At 43.3% G+C, this 16,706-nt stretch overlaps 1 protein-coding gene across 1 annotated transcript in view; it reads left to right on the top strand.

The window, feature by feature from the left end:
* Grik4 (glutamate ionotropic receptor kainate type subunit 4) overlaps positions 1 to 16,706 on the top strand; it is a 417,019-nt gene that overhangs the window by 118,649 nt on the left and 281,664 nt on the right. The window contains exons 2-3 of the mRNA XM_021205965.1: positions 3,746 to 3,850; positions 14,483 to 14,614. Of these exons, the coding sequence (XP_021061624.1) occupies positions 14,533 to 14,614 (82 nt within the window). The 5' untranslated portion in view covers positions 3,746 to 3,850; positions 14,483 to 14,532. The remainder of the gene's footprint in view (positions 1 to 3,745; positions 3,851 to 14,482; positions 14,615 to 16,706) is intronic.

Here is a 16,706-nt window from a genome sequence, read left to right as displayed (position 1 = left end):
GCAGCAATGAGAGCATTGATTGTGATGGAAGATTCACATCGAGGAATCTCTGGGCTTGTCTATTGCAGTAGACACAGCCATTTCTAAAAGCAAGACTCATGTCCCAACAGGGACCTCACGTGCTGTTTTCTCCGAACTGATATACTCCCTGCCCATTGACTTCTGTCTTTAACTCAATCCTAATAGGCCATCTTGTGCTACTATCCCCAGCCAGGTGTTTCTTCTTCTTGTCACCCTTTAGAGCAACGGTTCTCAGCCTGTAGGGTTTGGCCCCTTTGAAAGGCAAATGACCCCTTTCACAGAGGTTGCAAGTCAGGTACACTGCACATCAGATATTTACACTATGATTAATAACAGTAGCAAAATTACAGTTATGAACTGGTAAAATAATTTCCTGGTTGGGGGTCAGCACAACCTGAGGAACTGTTTTAAGAAGTTGCAGCATTAGGAAGGTTGAGAGCCTCGGCTTTAGCAATCACACTATCATCTACAAAAGTTCACAGTCAAGAACCATGCAAACCAAATTACAAATAATAACAATAATCACAAAAAGAAAAAAAATAATGGCTTACGTAAGTTTAAAGTTCCGTGGTGCGTCCCATTCATTGTTATCCTTGGCCAAATGCAGCCTGCGGGCAGAAGGCCGGACCCCTTGAGCTAAAACAGCCACATGCTTTCCCTTTGCTGTCTGTAATGGTGGCCTGTACTTGTTGAACGTCAGATTCATGTCATCTAACATCACACATGGTGAAGGCGTGGACTCTGTGCCAGGGCTTGGAGAACAGCCTGTAGGCAGTAGTCACTCGATTTAAATATTCAAAGAGGGGACAAAGTACAAGGCAGATCCACACTGAGGAGTCAGGTGCGTTGGCCAGTCTAGGCATGGAAACTGTCTGCGCTATGTTGCTCCCAAAGTACTTTCTTCATCTGCAAAGCAATTCTTCAGGCATCACAACATCTGGTCATCTTAGTAACCCCGAAAGGTAGGAAGTGTGAGTGAAATTTGCTCTTGTTCCTGAAAAGGAAACAGGGACCCTCAGAGGTTAAATGACAAGCCTGAGGTCACATAGGTCTTCACCTGTAGTGTGCTGATATTTTTCCTGGTCTGGCTGAGGTTGAGTCGGGTAGGGGGACTGATTGCTGCAGAGAGAGCTCCTGGGGCTACATGGAGGGTTTCTGGTATTGCCGGGAGAGATTCTGTGACCGAAGGAAGAGCTTCCAGAACAAGGTTGACTTGGAACTACGTTGTAGAGGTGAAGGCTCTGGAGTAATTCCAGTAAGCAGGCCTTGGCGAAAGTCTTGTCAGGATGTGTGGATGCAGGTTTGGCTACCTTGTGTGTAGGAGCTGGATGGAAAGGCTGAATGGGGCTGGAGAGACGAAGAAAGGAAGACCATTACTGAATGTGTTGTCTGAGATCTAGGCACCTGTCTTTCCAGTGAGGGGTACAGTCCACTGTGGTCTTATGGCTCTGGAAACAAAGCCCAGAGAAATTAAACCGTCAGTGTAAGGACACATAGTAGCAGTGGGGATAAGAAAGCAGGCATGTTCTCTGTTCTCTAGTGAGGGAGGCTTGTTTAAAGGTGAGTTAGTCTGAAATCTATTTGGGGATGGTTTAGGTGTGTTATGTGTGAGAGGGTTGAGTCCAATACATTCTGTTTAATAGTAGTTGAGAATTCTCGATGGGTGTCCCTTGCTCAGTGGTCTATTGACTATCAAGTACCTATAGTTACAATGAACATGGGACATGCCCCAAAAGGCTTGGGTTGGGCAATCTGTCCAGCTATCAATTCTTCATTTTGTCCCTAATGATAAATCAGTTCAGGCTCAGCTCCCGCTGCCAATGCTCCCTGTCGACTCTGCCATCTCATAACTCATTATGAAGGCCCAGGAACAGCTCTTTATGGGAAACATTAATGGTTGAGGAGACAGGGGCTGCAGGTTTTCCAGAGGGCATCCTCAGACTCATACTTCCTAACTCAGCAAGATGTGCAGATGGCTTGAGGTGTATACCATGCCCTGTGCTCTGACATCACTGTATAGCATTACTGTGTTCCCACCTGTCGTCAAGCACCTACTGTATGCTAGGTTCTAGGATACACAGAGAAGGTGGGGGTAAAGCGTGGTGAGTAAAAATAGGGTCCTGGTTATGATGGTCCTGTTTCTGACTTTACTAGTTGCATGGCCTTGGCAAGCCACTCAACCCTCTGTCCTCTGGCTTTGTTTCTGCCGGTGGGGAGAATGAATGAGTGAGTCTACCCCACAGGGGTCTTCTGAGGACCAAATGAATTGAAAATGTTTTTTTTTTTTTGCACATAGTAAACATCCATAAATAGTCAATAAATGCTGTGTTATCGTGAAATTCTACCCTTAGAACTGTAGGATTTCAGAGATGAAAAGACCGTTTGAGAACATTTAGCCTAATTCCTTCATTTCTCAACATCAGAAACTGATGCTCAAGAGTTGACTTACAGAGCTTGTGTGTCCAGGTCTTGACTCTCCATGCAGTGTTGCATTCTGGCGCTATCTTACCTGTTGCTAAAGAGATGAGGTATTTACAAAGTGCTCCTCAACTGTGTTAGGAGACAACATTAAATTCTCAAGTGGCCACGGAGTCTGGGAGAGGGGGTGGCTTGTTCCCTTATGGTGGCCTGCCACCACCCCAGACCCTCTATCTGAGCAGCTGCCTGTTGCTTGCTCTTTCTCCCAGCCAGGGGGAATGAAAGAGCAGCGGGGAAGCAAACACCCATTTGTCTTGAGGAGCCTGGAGCGGCAGGAGAAGTAATCAAGATCTTGTTGCCCACAGCTGAGAGAAAACCTGTAATTAATCTGACTGCCCCTCTGATTTTCTCTGTCCTTTTCGCCACCAAACATTGTCTGCTGGCTGTCAGCTCCCTCTCTGTCCCACCCGGAAAAAATCACGATTAATGATGTAGTAGTCCCACGAGGACAGGAGAGGATAGTGCAGGAACCACTGACTAAGAAAAGTTGCCATTCAGTGCAGGAGGGTTGGGGCTCCAGACAGCATGCGCAGCCACTCAGGATTTCGGTGGTCTGTCTTCAGGCTATGATTGTCCACTCCATCAACTGGCCACTAGTGTGAATCGGTAATTGTTTATAGAGCTCCTGTGCAGAACAGGCCCCATTACATGTGTGTTGGGTAGATATATGCCTGGAAGAGATGTTCCCTGCCCTCCGTGACAGGGTAAGTGTCAGGGGTAACAACTGCTGGCTCATGCAATTGTATCTATTTGTGGTTGCAGCTTGTGAGCGCTGTCCAAGGTTCTGGAGGGGCCGCTGTGCATGAGAGGGAGAAAGCCACGCAGGTTAGGTTTTATGCTCAAAATAGAGACATAGAATTGGTGGGGGGAGGAGGGGTCAGAGATGATTCAATCTGAGTCATGTTCAAGGAGTACCTCTCTTTACTTGGAGAAACTGAACAGCCTATGGGGCAGCCAGATTGTTGGTGTTAAGAGGTCATATTCGGGCAGGTGCGTGAGAAAGCAGAAGCCAAGCGGAAGTGTCAGCTCCCACTACAGTGCTCCACAGTCTTGGGAGAGAGAGGCTGTCACAGGGGCAGTCGATGGATGGTGCCTTTGAGCTAGGTCAAAGACAGGACCACAGATGGGGAGTTTGGGTTGGGGCAAAATTATACTTAGATTATGAACTCCTATCCAACATGTTAAGTACCTAGCAGCTTACACCATTTCTAAGTTCATTCCTTTTTTCCTTTCATTATTTCAACAGATACCGTGTGAGTACCTACTATGTGCCAGTCTGTGCCAGGCACTGGAGACACAGGTGGAAAAGTCCGAGCTGTTCCCTGCTTTTCTGGTTCTCATTGTCCCGGAGGTAGGCATTGCTCTTCCTGTGTTTTCAATGAATGAAAAAAAGAGATGGTTTTTGCTTTAACAGAGTCTGTTTCTGAAGGTCAGGGCCAGCTCTTACCTGCTTTGAATGAGGCCCACCCTCTGTTCTTATGATTGACATGACCACACAGGATGTCCAGAACAGTACTTCCAATAATGCTCCATGAGTCAACTGTATCCCAGGTTCTAGAACAATGCCTGGTATACTTTACAGATTCTGTAAATATTGTCGAATGGATAAATGAACTGTCAAAAAGGAAGGAGCTTTAAAAATCCAGATCCAGTTATACTGTATTAAAACAATACTGAATACAGCCATTTACATCAAATGCCTTCCATTTATGCCTAAGCAGCAACCGTCATGGTAATTATCATGCAGACAGCTAAGTAGGTGTCAGATTAATCCTGTGTATTTTATTTGATGAGAGAACTACACTCACTTCATGCAGGTGTGACTTTTGTGGTGCCTGGCTCCAACATCTGCCTGAACCTAGAGACCACATTCCAGAACAATGATTTCTAAGGTCTGGGGAGCCCCTAACCCTGGGCCCAATGGTGAGAGAGTATCTGGTGGGCCTTATAAGAGTGGAAAGGATCACCTGTCCCATGAGTGGAAGGCTCAGTGCTTTGCAGCCCTCCACCAAGTGTTGGGAGAGTCCATCCACCAAACAAGCTCTGTAACCCATCAGAAGGCTGCATCCAAGAAGATTGAGTGTTAGCTCAAGGTCACCCAGAGCCAGGGCTGCAGGCTTCTCCCTCCGTCTCCCTCCAACTGTTACCTTGGAAGAGCAGAAAGCTGGAACTTTCAGTTCTTCTGTAAAAACTACAAAAGATAGAGGTGTTGGCCTTACTCTGTCACGCAGAGGATCTAGTCTTAAAAAGCTAGCAGCTGGATTAAAATATTTGAATAATTTAGGGCCGGAGAAGCCAGGATCCAAGTGTTTATAGCACCATACTCCCCTAAATTCCCAAATCAGGAACCCCCCCCCCTTCTGCTAAAACTGCATGAGGTTCCTTAAAGTAGGCAGAACTGTCTACTTCTGGAGTCCTCGGTGCATACACACAACCCTAGCTTAGGCATGCTTGCATGCCAGTGTGGAGACAGCCAGTCACTGAAAGAATCATCACCATCATAATAAGTAAGAGGACCAGGCTTCCCTTGAGACCGGCTTTGCTTTAATCTGTCTCTGTACCAGCACCCAGTGCTGTGATCTGCATGCCAAATGTTTCCCATTGGCTTAATGTGTTTGAGCATTTGGTACCTGGGTGGTGCTGCTGTTTAGAGAGCTTGTAGAACCTATACAAGATAGAACTTAGCTGGAGGAAGTGGGTTGTTGGGGAGTGGGGATCATGGGTTTCAGCCTGGCCCTGCTTTTAACCTGAGTTCTCTGCTTCCTCTCTTCTGGGATATGGGGAATCCCAGTAGCGCACCTCAGCCACTCTGAACTCTGATATGACCTCCCCTCTCAATGTATGAGCTAAACAGATTCTTCTTTTAAGCTACTTCTGGCAAGTATTTTGTCACAGCAGGGAGAAAAACTACCGACTACATCAAGAATTAAAGGACAGATTCCGGGCCTCGTTTGTTATCATTGGAGTTCCTTTAGTCTTCTGCTCCTTCCTGGATCCTCTTCTGCCTTCCTGCAGCAGGGGGCCATTTGAGACCTGATGCTCATTGAACAAACAGGCACCATGCATCCACTGTTTATGTGGGGACTCTGGGGACACCACAGAAAGCTGGGGACAGTCCTTGCTCTTAGGAGGCTCACAGAGATCCCAGCTGGAGACTTATGGCAGCATCAGCCAGAGAGGAAAGTGCTGCCTCTGAGTCACCACAGGATGCAGTGCTGGCTCACAGAGGAGGGCCTGATTCTAGGGATGTGCAGAGGGGAAGAGACACACACAGACAGACAAATACACAGATCCATAGACACACACACACACATGCACACACATACAGACACACAGAGATACACACAGACATATACATAGGTATACATATACACAGACATATGGACACACACAGACACATATAGGCAAACACACACAGACATATATTCACATACAGATATACATACACACAGAGACATACACAGACATATACAGGAACACAGAGACATACACACACATATATACACACAGATATACATAGGCATACATATATACACAGATGCATACATACATACATAGACATACATACAGGCACACAGACACATACACAGAGAAAGACACAGATTCAGACCTGCACACAGGCACAGATATACACATATACTCTCACACATAGACACATACAGACATACACATACATACAAACACACATATAGACACAAAGACACAGAAACAGAGAGATAAACACACACGGAGACATAAAGAGACACACACAGACAGAAACATAGAGACAGACATAGAGACAGACACACAGAAAGACATTCAGAGACACACAGACACACACAGATACAGGCACATACACACACAGAGACACACTCACACACAGACACCCATACATGCACACACACACACACAGACACACACACACACACACACACAGAGAAACATAGAGACAGATACAGAGACACAGCTACAGGACACAGCCTCAGAGGCACACACAGAGACATAAGCACACACAGAAACACATATACACACAGATACAGACATGCATACACACAGATATTGACACACGCAGGCACACATATACACATACATATACATACGTACACACATACATATATACATACACATACACACATGTACACACATACACATATATGTACATACACAAACACACAGAGACACACAGATACGGGCATACACACATACACACACACACATATGGACACACCCCTTAGGAATATGTGCAGGGAAAGCTGCAAGGCATGATGGGAAGAGTGAGTGTGTGTTCAAATGTGGGGTGCCATGAAAAATCAATAACTTCTAAAGTCTAACACACCTAAGGAAAAGTGCACAATGGATCTGATCTGTCTAACTCTCATCCGAGTGGAAAACGGATGGATCGTGTGCTCTGCAGAAGGCCCCCGGGCAGTGTCTACCCGGAGCAGAGAGTTTCAAATGGTTATTTATTTTATAACATAATGGATTTCATACCTGTACATAACCTACTTGGAGCATATTCCACTCCTGTCATCCTTTCTTTCTCTCTCCCCTTCACCTTTATCCATTTCTCTTCCCTAAGAGTTCCCCATCTACTTCTGCCTCGTCTTTACTTCTAGATTACACATAAGACAGAAAACGGGTATTCCTTGTGTTTCTGAGTCTGGCTTATTTCTGCTAGCATCATGATCTTCAGCTCTATCCATTCTCACAGGCGACATAATTTTTTTCTCTATTGATGACTAATACTCTGCTGTGTTTTCGTATGCTTTCCTTTATCCATTCGTCTGCTGGCAGGACCTAGGACAGTTATCTAACTTGGCTATTGTCAATTGTGCAGCAATAACCCCCGGTATGCCGGGATCTCCAGTGTATGTTAACTTCATTTCCTTCAGGTATATACCAAGAAGTCATAGATGACAGTAAGTTATATTTTTAGTTTCCTTCCTACCTTCCCTCCTTCCTTCCTTTCTTTCATTTTTTATTTTTTCTGAGACAGGATTTCTCTGTGTAGCCCTGGCTATCCTGGAACTTACACTGTAGACCAAACTGGCCTTGAACACAGAGATCTGTCTGCCTCTGCCTCCCAAGTTCTGGAATTAAAGTTGTGTTTCTATGCTAATTTCCCAAGCCTGCACTTACTAATTTATTTTTACACCAAAAATGCATCTTTCCCTTGAATCTTTGTCATTATTTGTTGCTTTTTTTCTCAAAGAAAACTATTCTGACCAGCATGGGATGGAATCTCAGTATAGTTTTGAATTATATTCAATGGCTAAAAATGTTGAACCTTTTCCAAGTATTTATTGGCCATTTAAAAAATATCTGCTTAGTTCAGTTGCCCACTTATTGATTGGATCATATGGGTTTTTTCAGCATTCATTTTTTGGAGTTCTTTGTATATTTTGGATATTAGTTCTCTTTTGGCTGAATAGGAAGCAATTTTTTTCTCCTATTATGTAGGCTGTCTCTACTGATTTTTTTTTTTACTGAATCTTTTTAGTTTGATACAATCCTGTTTGTCACTTCTTGTTATAATTTGTTGAGCCATTAAAATCCTATTTAGAAATCTGCCTAGTCTTACAGTTTGAAGTGTTCTCTCTCAAGTTCTCCAGTTATTTGGGAATTTTAGGTCTTTGATTTTAGTTTGAGTTGATTTTGGCTCAGAGTAAGAGATAGAGCTCAGTGTCTAGTAGCTCTGAAGTTTACCAAGGATCCTTTGTTAAGGGAGCTGTCTTAACGACATCAGCTTTTGTCAGCTTCGTCAAAGATCAGATGGCCATAGCCGCTTGTGTGTATTTCTGGATCTTCTATTCCATTGTCCCATGTGTCTCACAGATCTCAACAGTGAATCATCTGGCACTAGGTTTTTCTTTGTCTGGAGGCCTTTTTATTAATCCATCTTGTTCCTTATTATTACTGTATTTGGGATTTTTATATTCTTTTCATTCAGCTTTGGTAGGTCTTTTGTAACTGGAAATTACATTTATCTTTCTGGATTTCTCATTTTATTGGAGTGTACATTTTCAAAGTAATTCCTAATGAACCCTCCAGATTTCAGTGATATACTTTGCTATACATCCTTTGTTGTCCCCGATACTATTAATTTTGTTTTTTTTTCTCCTTATTTTGTATATTTCTTAACTTCCATATCTTTATAGAGCTTCTTCAGTTTCTCTAGCTGTTGGGTCCAGTTTTATTCCATTATTAAAATAAAAGTAGTTTTTTTTTAAGTATCAGTCAAGAATTGTTTTGCAACCTAAAATATGATCTACATTGGAGAGAGCTGCATGAATTGCTGAAAGGAATGCATATCCTTGAGTTTGGGATGTAACATTCTGTAGGTGCCTGTTGAGTCTATTTGATCTATAATAAAACTTAACTTTGAAGTTTTCTCATTGATTTCATATGTGGGGGGAGAGTTGCAGGATATAGCTGTTAATGAACATGGAGGTACCAAAGTCAGTCACTATTATTATATTGGCAATTTCTTCTCCAACTGTGTTTGTCTTACAAAACAGGGGGTATTCATAACTAGTGCACATATATTTATTGTTATTATATCTTCTGGACATATTTGTTCTCTTTACCAATATGTAGTGACTTTTTTTTGTCTCCCTGAATTTTGGAGGCAGAAATGTTTTGTTGTGTTCTGTTTGCTTCTGGATTCTATTTGCCTGTGATATCATTTTTTCATCCTTTTCTTTTCAGTCTTCTTATGTCTTTGCCAGTGAGGTGTGTTTCTTACAGGCAGCATCCTGTTGGTCTTTATTTCTGACCTACTTACCCTGCCCATGGTATTTAATGAGAACTAAGACCACTGATGTTGGAATTCTAATAGCAAGATATAAGTCAATTTCTACTATTTTATTGTTTTTTCCCTAATGAGTGATTCTAATTCTCATTTGCTTATTTAGTGTTCTAGTGATTTATTATTGCCTGTGCTTCTGGGGTCATGCTTATCTTCCTCTACTGTGTGTAAAACCTCTTGAAATATCCTCGGCAGTGCTGGTTTTGTGTCATGGATTTTTTAGCTTTTGTTTACCTTAAAGGATCTTTATATTTTCTTTTATTCTGAAGGTTAATTTTGGTGGATATTGTAATCTAGATTGGTGGGGTTTTCTTCTATGGTCGAAATAAATCATCCTATTTTTTCCCTGGCTTTTAGAGTTTCTGTTGAGATATTTGAGCTATTCTAATAGTTTTTCCTTTAGAATGGGTTAGTATTTGTTGCTGACAACTTTCAATATTCTTTCTTTCTTCTGTACTTTGCTTTTAAACTGTAACATGGCTAGCTTCTCTTCTGGCCCTGTCTGTTTTGGCTTCTAAATACATCCTTTTCTTGTATGTCTGTATCTTTTCTAAGATTTGGGAAGTTTCTTGACATTATATAACTGAAAAGGTTTTATGCTCTCAGTCTGTATCTCATCACCTACCTTCACATCAAAATTATAAAAATTTGGTCTTTTAATTATGTCCCAAAAGTCTTGCATGTTCTATTCATAATTTCTACATTTTAAAAATTGTTATTTTCTGAGTGTTCTCACTTGTCAGTATTGTCTCCAGCTCCTGAAAATCTCATTTTTTAATTGACTTAGTCTTTTGGTCAGGCTTTCAACTGAATTTTTAAATTTAGCTTAATGGGATTTTCATATCCATGATTTCTGTTTAATTCTTTTGTAAAGTCTTTGTCTTTTGAACTTCTGATTCACATTGTTTATTGCCTTCTTTAATTGGTCCAATTATTTTTTATGTATTTTCTTGGAACTCATTGGTATTTAAAAAGTCATTTTGTAAAATTCTCCATTCTACTATTTCATCTTATTCATTATGTTTGGAGTCAGTTGCTATAAGATTATGAGCTTTGGGGGGAGTTTTGGTGTTTTATTTTCATATATCTTTTATTTTTATGTTGAGACTTGAGGATATGCTGGGATAGATAGCTCTTATACTTTTATGTGAGAGTCTTTTTTTAAGGAAAATGATCTCTTGTTGATGTATCCTTTGGTAGCGGATTATTGTGAAATGTTGAACATTTCTCAACTGAATTTTACATTATAGTTTCCTTGTTACTTTTTTGGTTAGAGGTTAGTCTGTTTTGACACAATGCATATGCTGTCAGGACACATATATGTAGGTTGAATCTTCTCTGTAAGTCTCATAAGAGCAGGGTACTTTTATTGTATTAGACAGATATATTAGAGACAGAAGAAGTATATGAGGTATGTCTTCAGTCATTAGTCCTCTGATCTTGCTATCAATACGCCTAAAGGTATATATATATATATATATATATATATATATATATATATATATATGGGAATGACATACACTGTAGTTTTTCATAGATATCTTATTCATGTTTTCTTGTTTATTTCTGCTATTTAAATGTATAGCATCTGTGCCTACTTGAATCCTGGTCTTCAGATGAACATCTTTATATAACCTTTTGTGTTGCATTGAAGTATTCACTGAAATTAGACAAGGATTGGGTTTCGATTTAGAATAAGGTGCCTTGACTCCTTAGCTGGGATGGGTGTGTAGCTCAGCAGCAGAGCATTTACTGTTATGATTAACCCCCAGTCTGGAGAAGAGTGAAAGGAAAATAGCAACAGGTAGGAAAAATATCAAAAAACTCAACACCCACAACTCTCAACCTTGGCAGCAGCAACAGGAATGGTGGTGATGGAAGTAATATAAACAGTAACATTTTATGGCATGATGGGGCATTGTAATTAGGAGAAGAAATAAAGGAAAATGGAAAGAAAAAAGTCAAAGCATTCAAAACATGAAAGGAGAAAAATGAACAAAATGTAGAAAGCGATGGTCACACTGAGAGAGAATGTGAGAATAAACTGTCAGGAGAGGCAGAGAAGGAGCAGTCAATCCCTGCTCCAAATAACTGAAGATTTAGAGACAAAAAAGAAAAGGAAGGGAAGAGTTTGTATATAAACAAGTCATAAAAACACGAGAGCCTCAGTGACAATATTGAAGCAGATATGTCTTCCCTGGACCTCACTGTCCCAGCCAGTTTGTTTCTCTTCCTGGGTCTTTTACAGCTCCACGGTCCCTGCAGAGAGCTGAAGCTGAGGTTAGTCTCCCTTCCTTTCCCAGATCTTCCCTTTCTTGCTGATTATGGGAGTGATTTGGGAGCAAGGTGGCTGGGATAGTTTTGTTTCCCTGCTTACTGGAACACAGTAATATGAAACAGCAAATTTCCCTCAGCCCGAGCTTACCCTGGATAGCTTAGTTCAAAGTGTTTCCAAGGCCAGATGGAGGCTGAGCTCTCCTGGCATCTGGGCCCCAGGCATTCCCCCTGGGGCTGCCCAAGGAGGTCAGGGCAATGGACTGTATTGGATGGAGTACAGCAAAGCTCCCACTTTCCAAAGTGTGTTTTTGCAAGGCCCAGGGTCTACGTGAAAATTTGCACACTTCCTCATCTTCTGACCCTCTCTGACTGCCTGCTGGGAGTTCCCAGTCTTAAGGGAATAGAGACTTCATTTCTTTTTGTGTCTCTGACCCAAATCCTACTCTCTCTCTCTCTCTCTCTCTCTATATATATATATATATATATATATATATATATATATATATATTTTTTTAATGCACTTGCTTCAATAGTATTCTACTGGGACCACTCGGAATTGCAAGGCAGAGACTGGCTGGGAGGTATGGTAATAAGTTCTGTGAGTTCTAGGGAAAAGGAAAATGTGGAAACCTGGTTTCTCCAGGCAGGAGCTTGGTTGGTTGCAACCTTCTCGATATGGTTCCCTATTTCTTGCATGAGCCTTCTGTATTGAGACAGGAAGAGCATTTCGAAGAGCCAGCATACCTGGCAGCTCCCAGAACAGCTAAATCCAGACTGCCTTTCTGCCTTCCTTATGTCTTCATCGTTCATCATATATCTCCTTTTGTTTTTCTCTGTTGCAAGGCTCTGTGGGCTCTCTCTCTCTCTCTCTCTCTCTCTCTCTCTCTCTCTCTCTCTCTCTCTCTCTCTCTCTCTCTCTCTCTCTCCCTCTCTTATGTGTGCATGTTCATGAATGTGCAAGTGCGCATGTGCACATGACTGGAGGCAGGGCCAAGCTTAGATATAATTTCTTTGCGTGTCTATCCTGCATATCGAGGCAGAGTCTAGCACTTTCTTGGACCTTGCTGAGTAGGCTAGACAGGCTGCCCAGTGAGCCTCGGGGATCTGCCTGTCTTTGCTTTTTCTAGACTAGGGTTGCAAACTTGCTCCCGTCTTTCTTACGTGGTTTCTGGCTACCACGCTCAGGTCCTCATGTTTATACAGCAAGCACCTTATTGGCTGAGCTATCTCTCCATCCAGTCAGTGTTGTGCTTTTTCTTGCTTTCTGGTTTGATTACCAGAGGTTCTGAGCCTCTCCACATCTCTGTCTGTCCAGCACTGAACTCTGACAAATTCCTCAGCTACTCACTTCGAGGAGGAGCTGTTTTCTGACTGTCAATTTCAAACCACAGAGAAGTTTAAAGGTGCTGCTTGCTTCTAACCCATCATTTTGGTGACAACATTTTGTCACTGACTGAATTGTGAATTGCACAGCACTTTTTACACTTTACAGCCATACTGTATGCAGTTTTGTGTCTGGTAAATTTTTCTCAGTATTATGTACATGACAATATTTGTGCTGTTACATGTAGCAGTTGGCTATTCATGTCCGTGCCTTTATCACACCAAGTTGTATGATTATACAGTACATTTCTCCATTTTGCTGCTGGACACTTGGGTAGCTTCCAGTCTGGGCAAATACAAAGACTGCTGCTGTGAACATTCTAGGCATACCTTTAGTGAGCATACATACACTTTTATTGGAGAAGTATTAAGGAGTGGACTTTCTGGTTCGTGAGGATGTGTGAAAAGCTCAGGTAGACCAGTTCTCCAACACACGTACATAAATTATGTTCCCTCATGCTGTGTGGGAGACCTAGTTGTGCCATGTCCCAGCTAATACTTGGTAAAGAATGTGGCTTAAAACTGTGCTTCCTTGATGCTAGTAGATCTGAGCATCTTTGCAAATGTGCACAGCCCACTCGTTATATTAGTTAGTATCTGTTCAAGGCTCTTGACTGGTTTTCTGTTGATTATCAGGTGGGGAGGGGAAACATTTGAATACTTTTCTCCTATCCTCGAGCATCCAGAATTAAATGTGCAGGTGCTTGGGGCCCCACTTTCATCCTAGTCACGAGGTCAGACTGGTTTGCTACAGATGCTACAGAGTCTTAGAGTAATCAAGACGTCATGGGTGAGTGAGCCTGCTGCTTTGGGGAGGGGCAGCCCATTGACAACTTCAATTTTGATATCAGGTAGGTGAGGAGGTGGAGGAAGGATATGAGAAGAGCTTAGTTAGTGCATCTGGCAGCCGAAGCAGGGGCACAAACCACAGAGATGCGTCCCTTTGTGAGCTCTATTTGCTGGGAGAAAAGGTCTCTGAACCTAGCCACGAAGGAAGTGACATGCATGTAGCTTCTCATTTAGGACAAGCCTCTATAAGGTAGCTTCCCCTTTGTGGTGCTCGGATCAGCTTATCAAGAGGGAATTAGTAGGATTTACACAAATAAGGAAGCTGTGTTGAGCCAAAGAGAAGCCTTGTAAAACCACACATGTGGCAGTTGGGGGAGCGATACTTGGACCCATCCCATGTGCTAAGGGAATACCTCTTTTCATGGCTTCTCTTCTGCTTAGCCATGGCTTCTATTCCTTAGGACAAACCAAAGTTCTCGATTCCTAACTAGAGACTTATAAAGAAAAGTGGGGTGTGATGTATCCTGTAGCCTGTTAGAGCAGCATGCCCTCTGTACATCGGGGGCTTTCCAGGGCTCTGCCCGCACAGATCTCTCCTGGGTGCTTCCAGGAGTTCTCCTGGAGGGATTGTCACCTCTCCCTACTTAGATTCTTGCATGCTCTCTGGAGCCTCTGTCACTGGGTTGGACCAGGTGACTACCTAGCCTGGTTAGGACTCACATGCTTGCTCTCTCTGTCCCCTCGCAGCGTTATGTCATGCCCAGACCAGCAGAGGGCTCCATGAGGAGTTATAGAAGATGCCCCGTGTCTCCGCTCCTCTGGTGCTGCTTCCTGCTTGGCTCTTGATGGTGGCCTGTAGTCCACACTCCCTGAGGATCGGTAAGTACAGGCTGGCTCTGGGTGATAGTCTCATTGTTACCCTAAGTGTACACAGAGGAGATGTCTCTACTTCATAGGCTCTGTGGGATGCTTCCCTGCTCTCCCTGAGTGTGGCTGTGACAGACATGGAGGTGGTGGAGGCAGAGGCAGATACAGATGTGGATGTGGAGGTGATGAGGGGGCCCGTGCTGACAGCTCCCATCTGTCCTTCCTGCCAGACTCCACCAGTGTCTAGAATAAAATGGTGCTCACTCCCCGGTATAATTCATGACAAGTTCAGTCCTGAATGTGAAGGGCCAGTTGTTAGTAACGGAGGAAGGTGGAAAAGGCCATAGGGATTCCAAATCCAGGACCGGAGATAAGCAGTTGGTTGCCTCTTTCTTCTGATCAGTTAAAGAAACATCTAGAACTTGGTGTTAAGGTTGTATTTGACAATTTGGATGAAGACAGGAGTCTGCTTGGTGATTCTAGTCCAACCTGCTGGGAAGGGTCTTGAGTTGCTATCTGCTAGCCATGGCGTAGCTCTGAAATGGAAGACAAGGCACCTCAGCCTCTTCTTTGTCCTCGTTGCTGAGAACAAGCAGGGTTACCACTTACACCCCTGGCGCCTCTACTCCTGGCAGTCAGGATGGGTGGTGGGAACCATGTGCCTCCTCCCTGCCGTGAGTAAAGCCCAGACCACTGGAAGCCAAGACTCTAGATCTTGGGACCTGGTGGTAGAGGAAAACACTATCTACTCCAGCACAAGCGCAGGTGGGAGGGTGGTAGAGGTCAGACATGTGGACATGTGTATGTGGGACATGGGTTAAGTGTGACATCAGATACCCAAATTCTTGTGGGCTGAACAGAAGCCTCCTGAGACCAGGACCTCCGGGGTCAGGTTAGGTGATTGTTCTCGTGGGCGGTTACATGCAGATAACTGTGAGTCCTTCTTCCCTAACTGGAGGTGGGTGGAGCAGAATCGCTATGGTCATGACTGGATTTTTTTCTTTTTTTCTTTTGAGATAAAGCTTCACTGTATAAACCTGTCTGGTCTGGAACTCACTACGTAGACCCGGCTGGCCTTGAATTCATATAGATCTGACTGACTCTGCCTCCTAAAAGCCAGGATTAAAGGGGTCTTGCCACCATGCCCAGCAGGACCCGGATCTTCAACGTGAAATTGAAAGGCTGGAGGCAGATGTAGAATAAAATGGTTGGATCACAATGAGGACTGGCTTTAAGGGCACCAGAGTACGACTGGCACTTTGGTGATGGTCAGGAGGTCCAGGCATGGGCAATGGCAGGCTGATAGCTCAAACCACAGCCAGACCAGGCATCACTCGTCAGAGGCGGGCACAGTAGATCTCCAGTTGGTCCTTCCTGTTTTCTCACGGCCATATTTCTCCATGAGAAGCGATGGCTGTTGATGGACGTCTGAAATGTGGAGAGGTGATTTAATTCCCCCCTCACTCTGCACTCAACTCCTTGTTCTGCCTGCTTTTTTTTTTTTTTAAAAAAAAAAAAGGCATTAAAAAACAAGATTTTCCCTCCCTCCCTTCCTCATTCATTTCTATAGAAACTACAAAATCTAATTTAATTCTGCTTGGTGATGATGCAAAGCGGTTCCTATCCTTAAGATGCTTAATTTATAAGATGCCCACAGTTATCTAGCATTTGCTTCGAGGTCCCCACTACTACCACCACCAAATGAGCAGTTAAGACGGCAACCCATCAATTTCCGTTTGTCACTAATGGGAAGTAGAAAGGAATCGAGCCAGGATCACAGCCCCCACCCCCTGCCTTGCCTCCCTGAGCACTGGTTCTCTGGGGAAAGAAGCACATGCTGGAGCCCACAGATCTGTCTTGGTTGCTAGGTTAGCAAGAGGGCTTTGAGGGGTCCCAGTAAGCTCCCCCTAACCATACTAAACACACAGTGCTTGTCTGACTCTGTCGAATTTCCAATTTTGATTTATGTCAGTCCCCTTTAACCTGATTTCTAACCACAGATTCCCTTGTCTATCAAGGTCAAATTGGGTTTGATCTAGAAAAGCCAGGAAATACAGCTAAGCTGAGAGAGAGAGAGAGAGAGAGAGAGAGAGAGAGAGAGAGA

This window comes from Mus pahari, chromosome 10, assembly GCF_900095145.1.
Source record: "Mus pahari chromosome 10, PAHARI_EIJ_v1.1, whole genome shotgun sequence".
NCBI classification, from domain to species: Eukaryota; Metazoa; Chordata; class Mammalia; order Rodentia; family Muridae; genus Mus; species Mus pahari.
The sequence above is the reverse complement of the archived record's forward strand: the minus strand, read 5'-3'. Positions and strand labels throughout refer to the sequence as shown.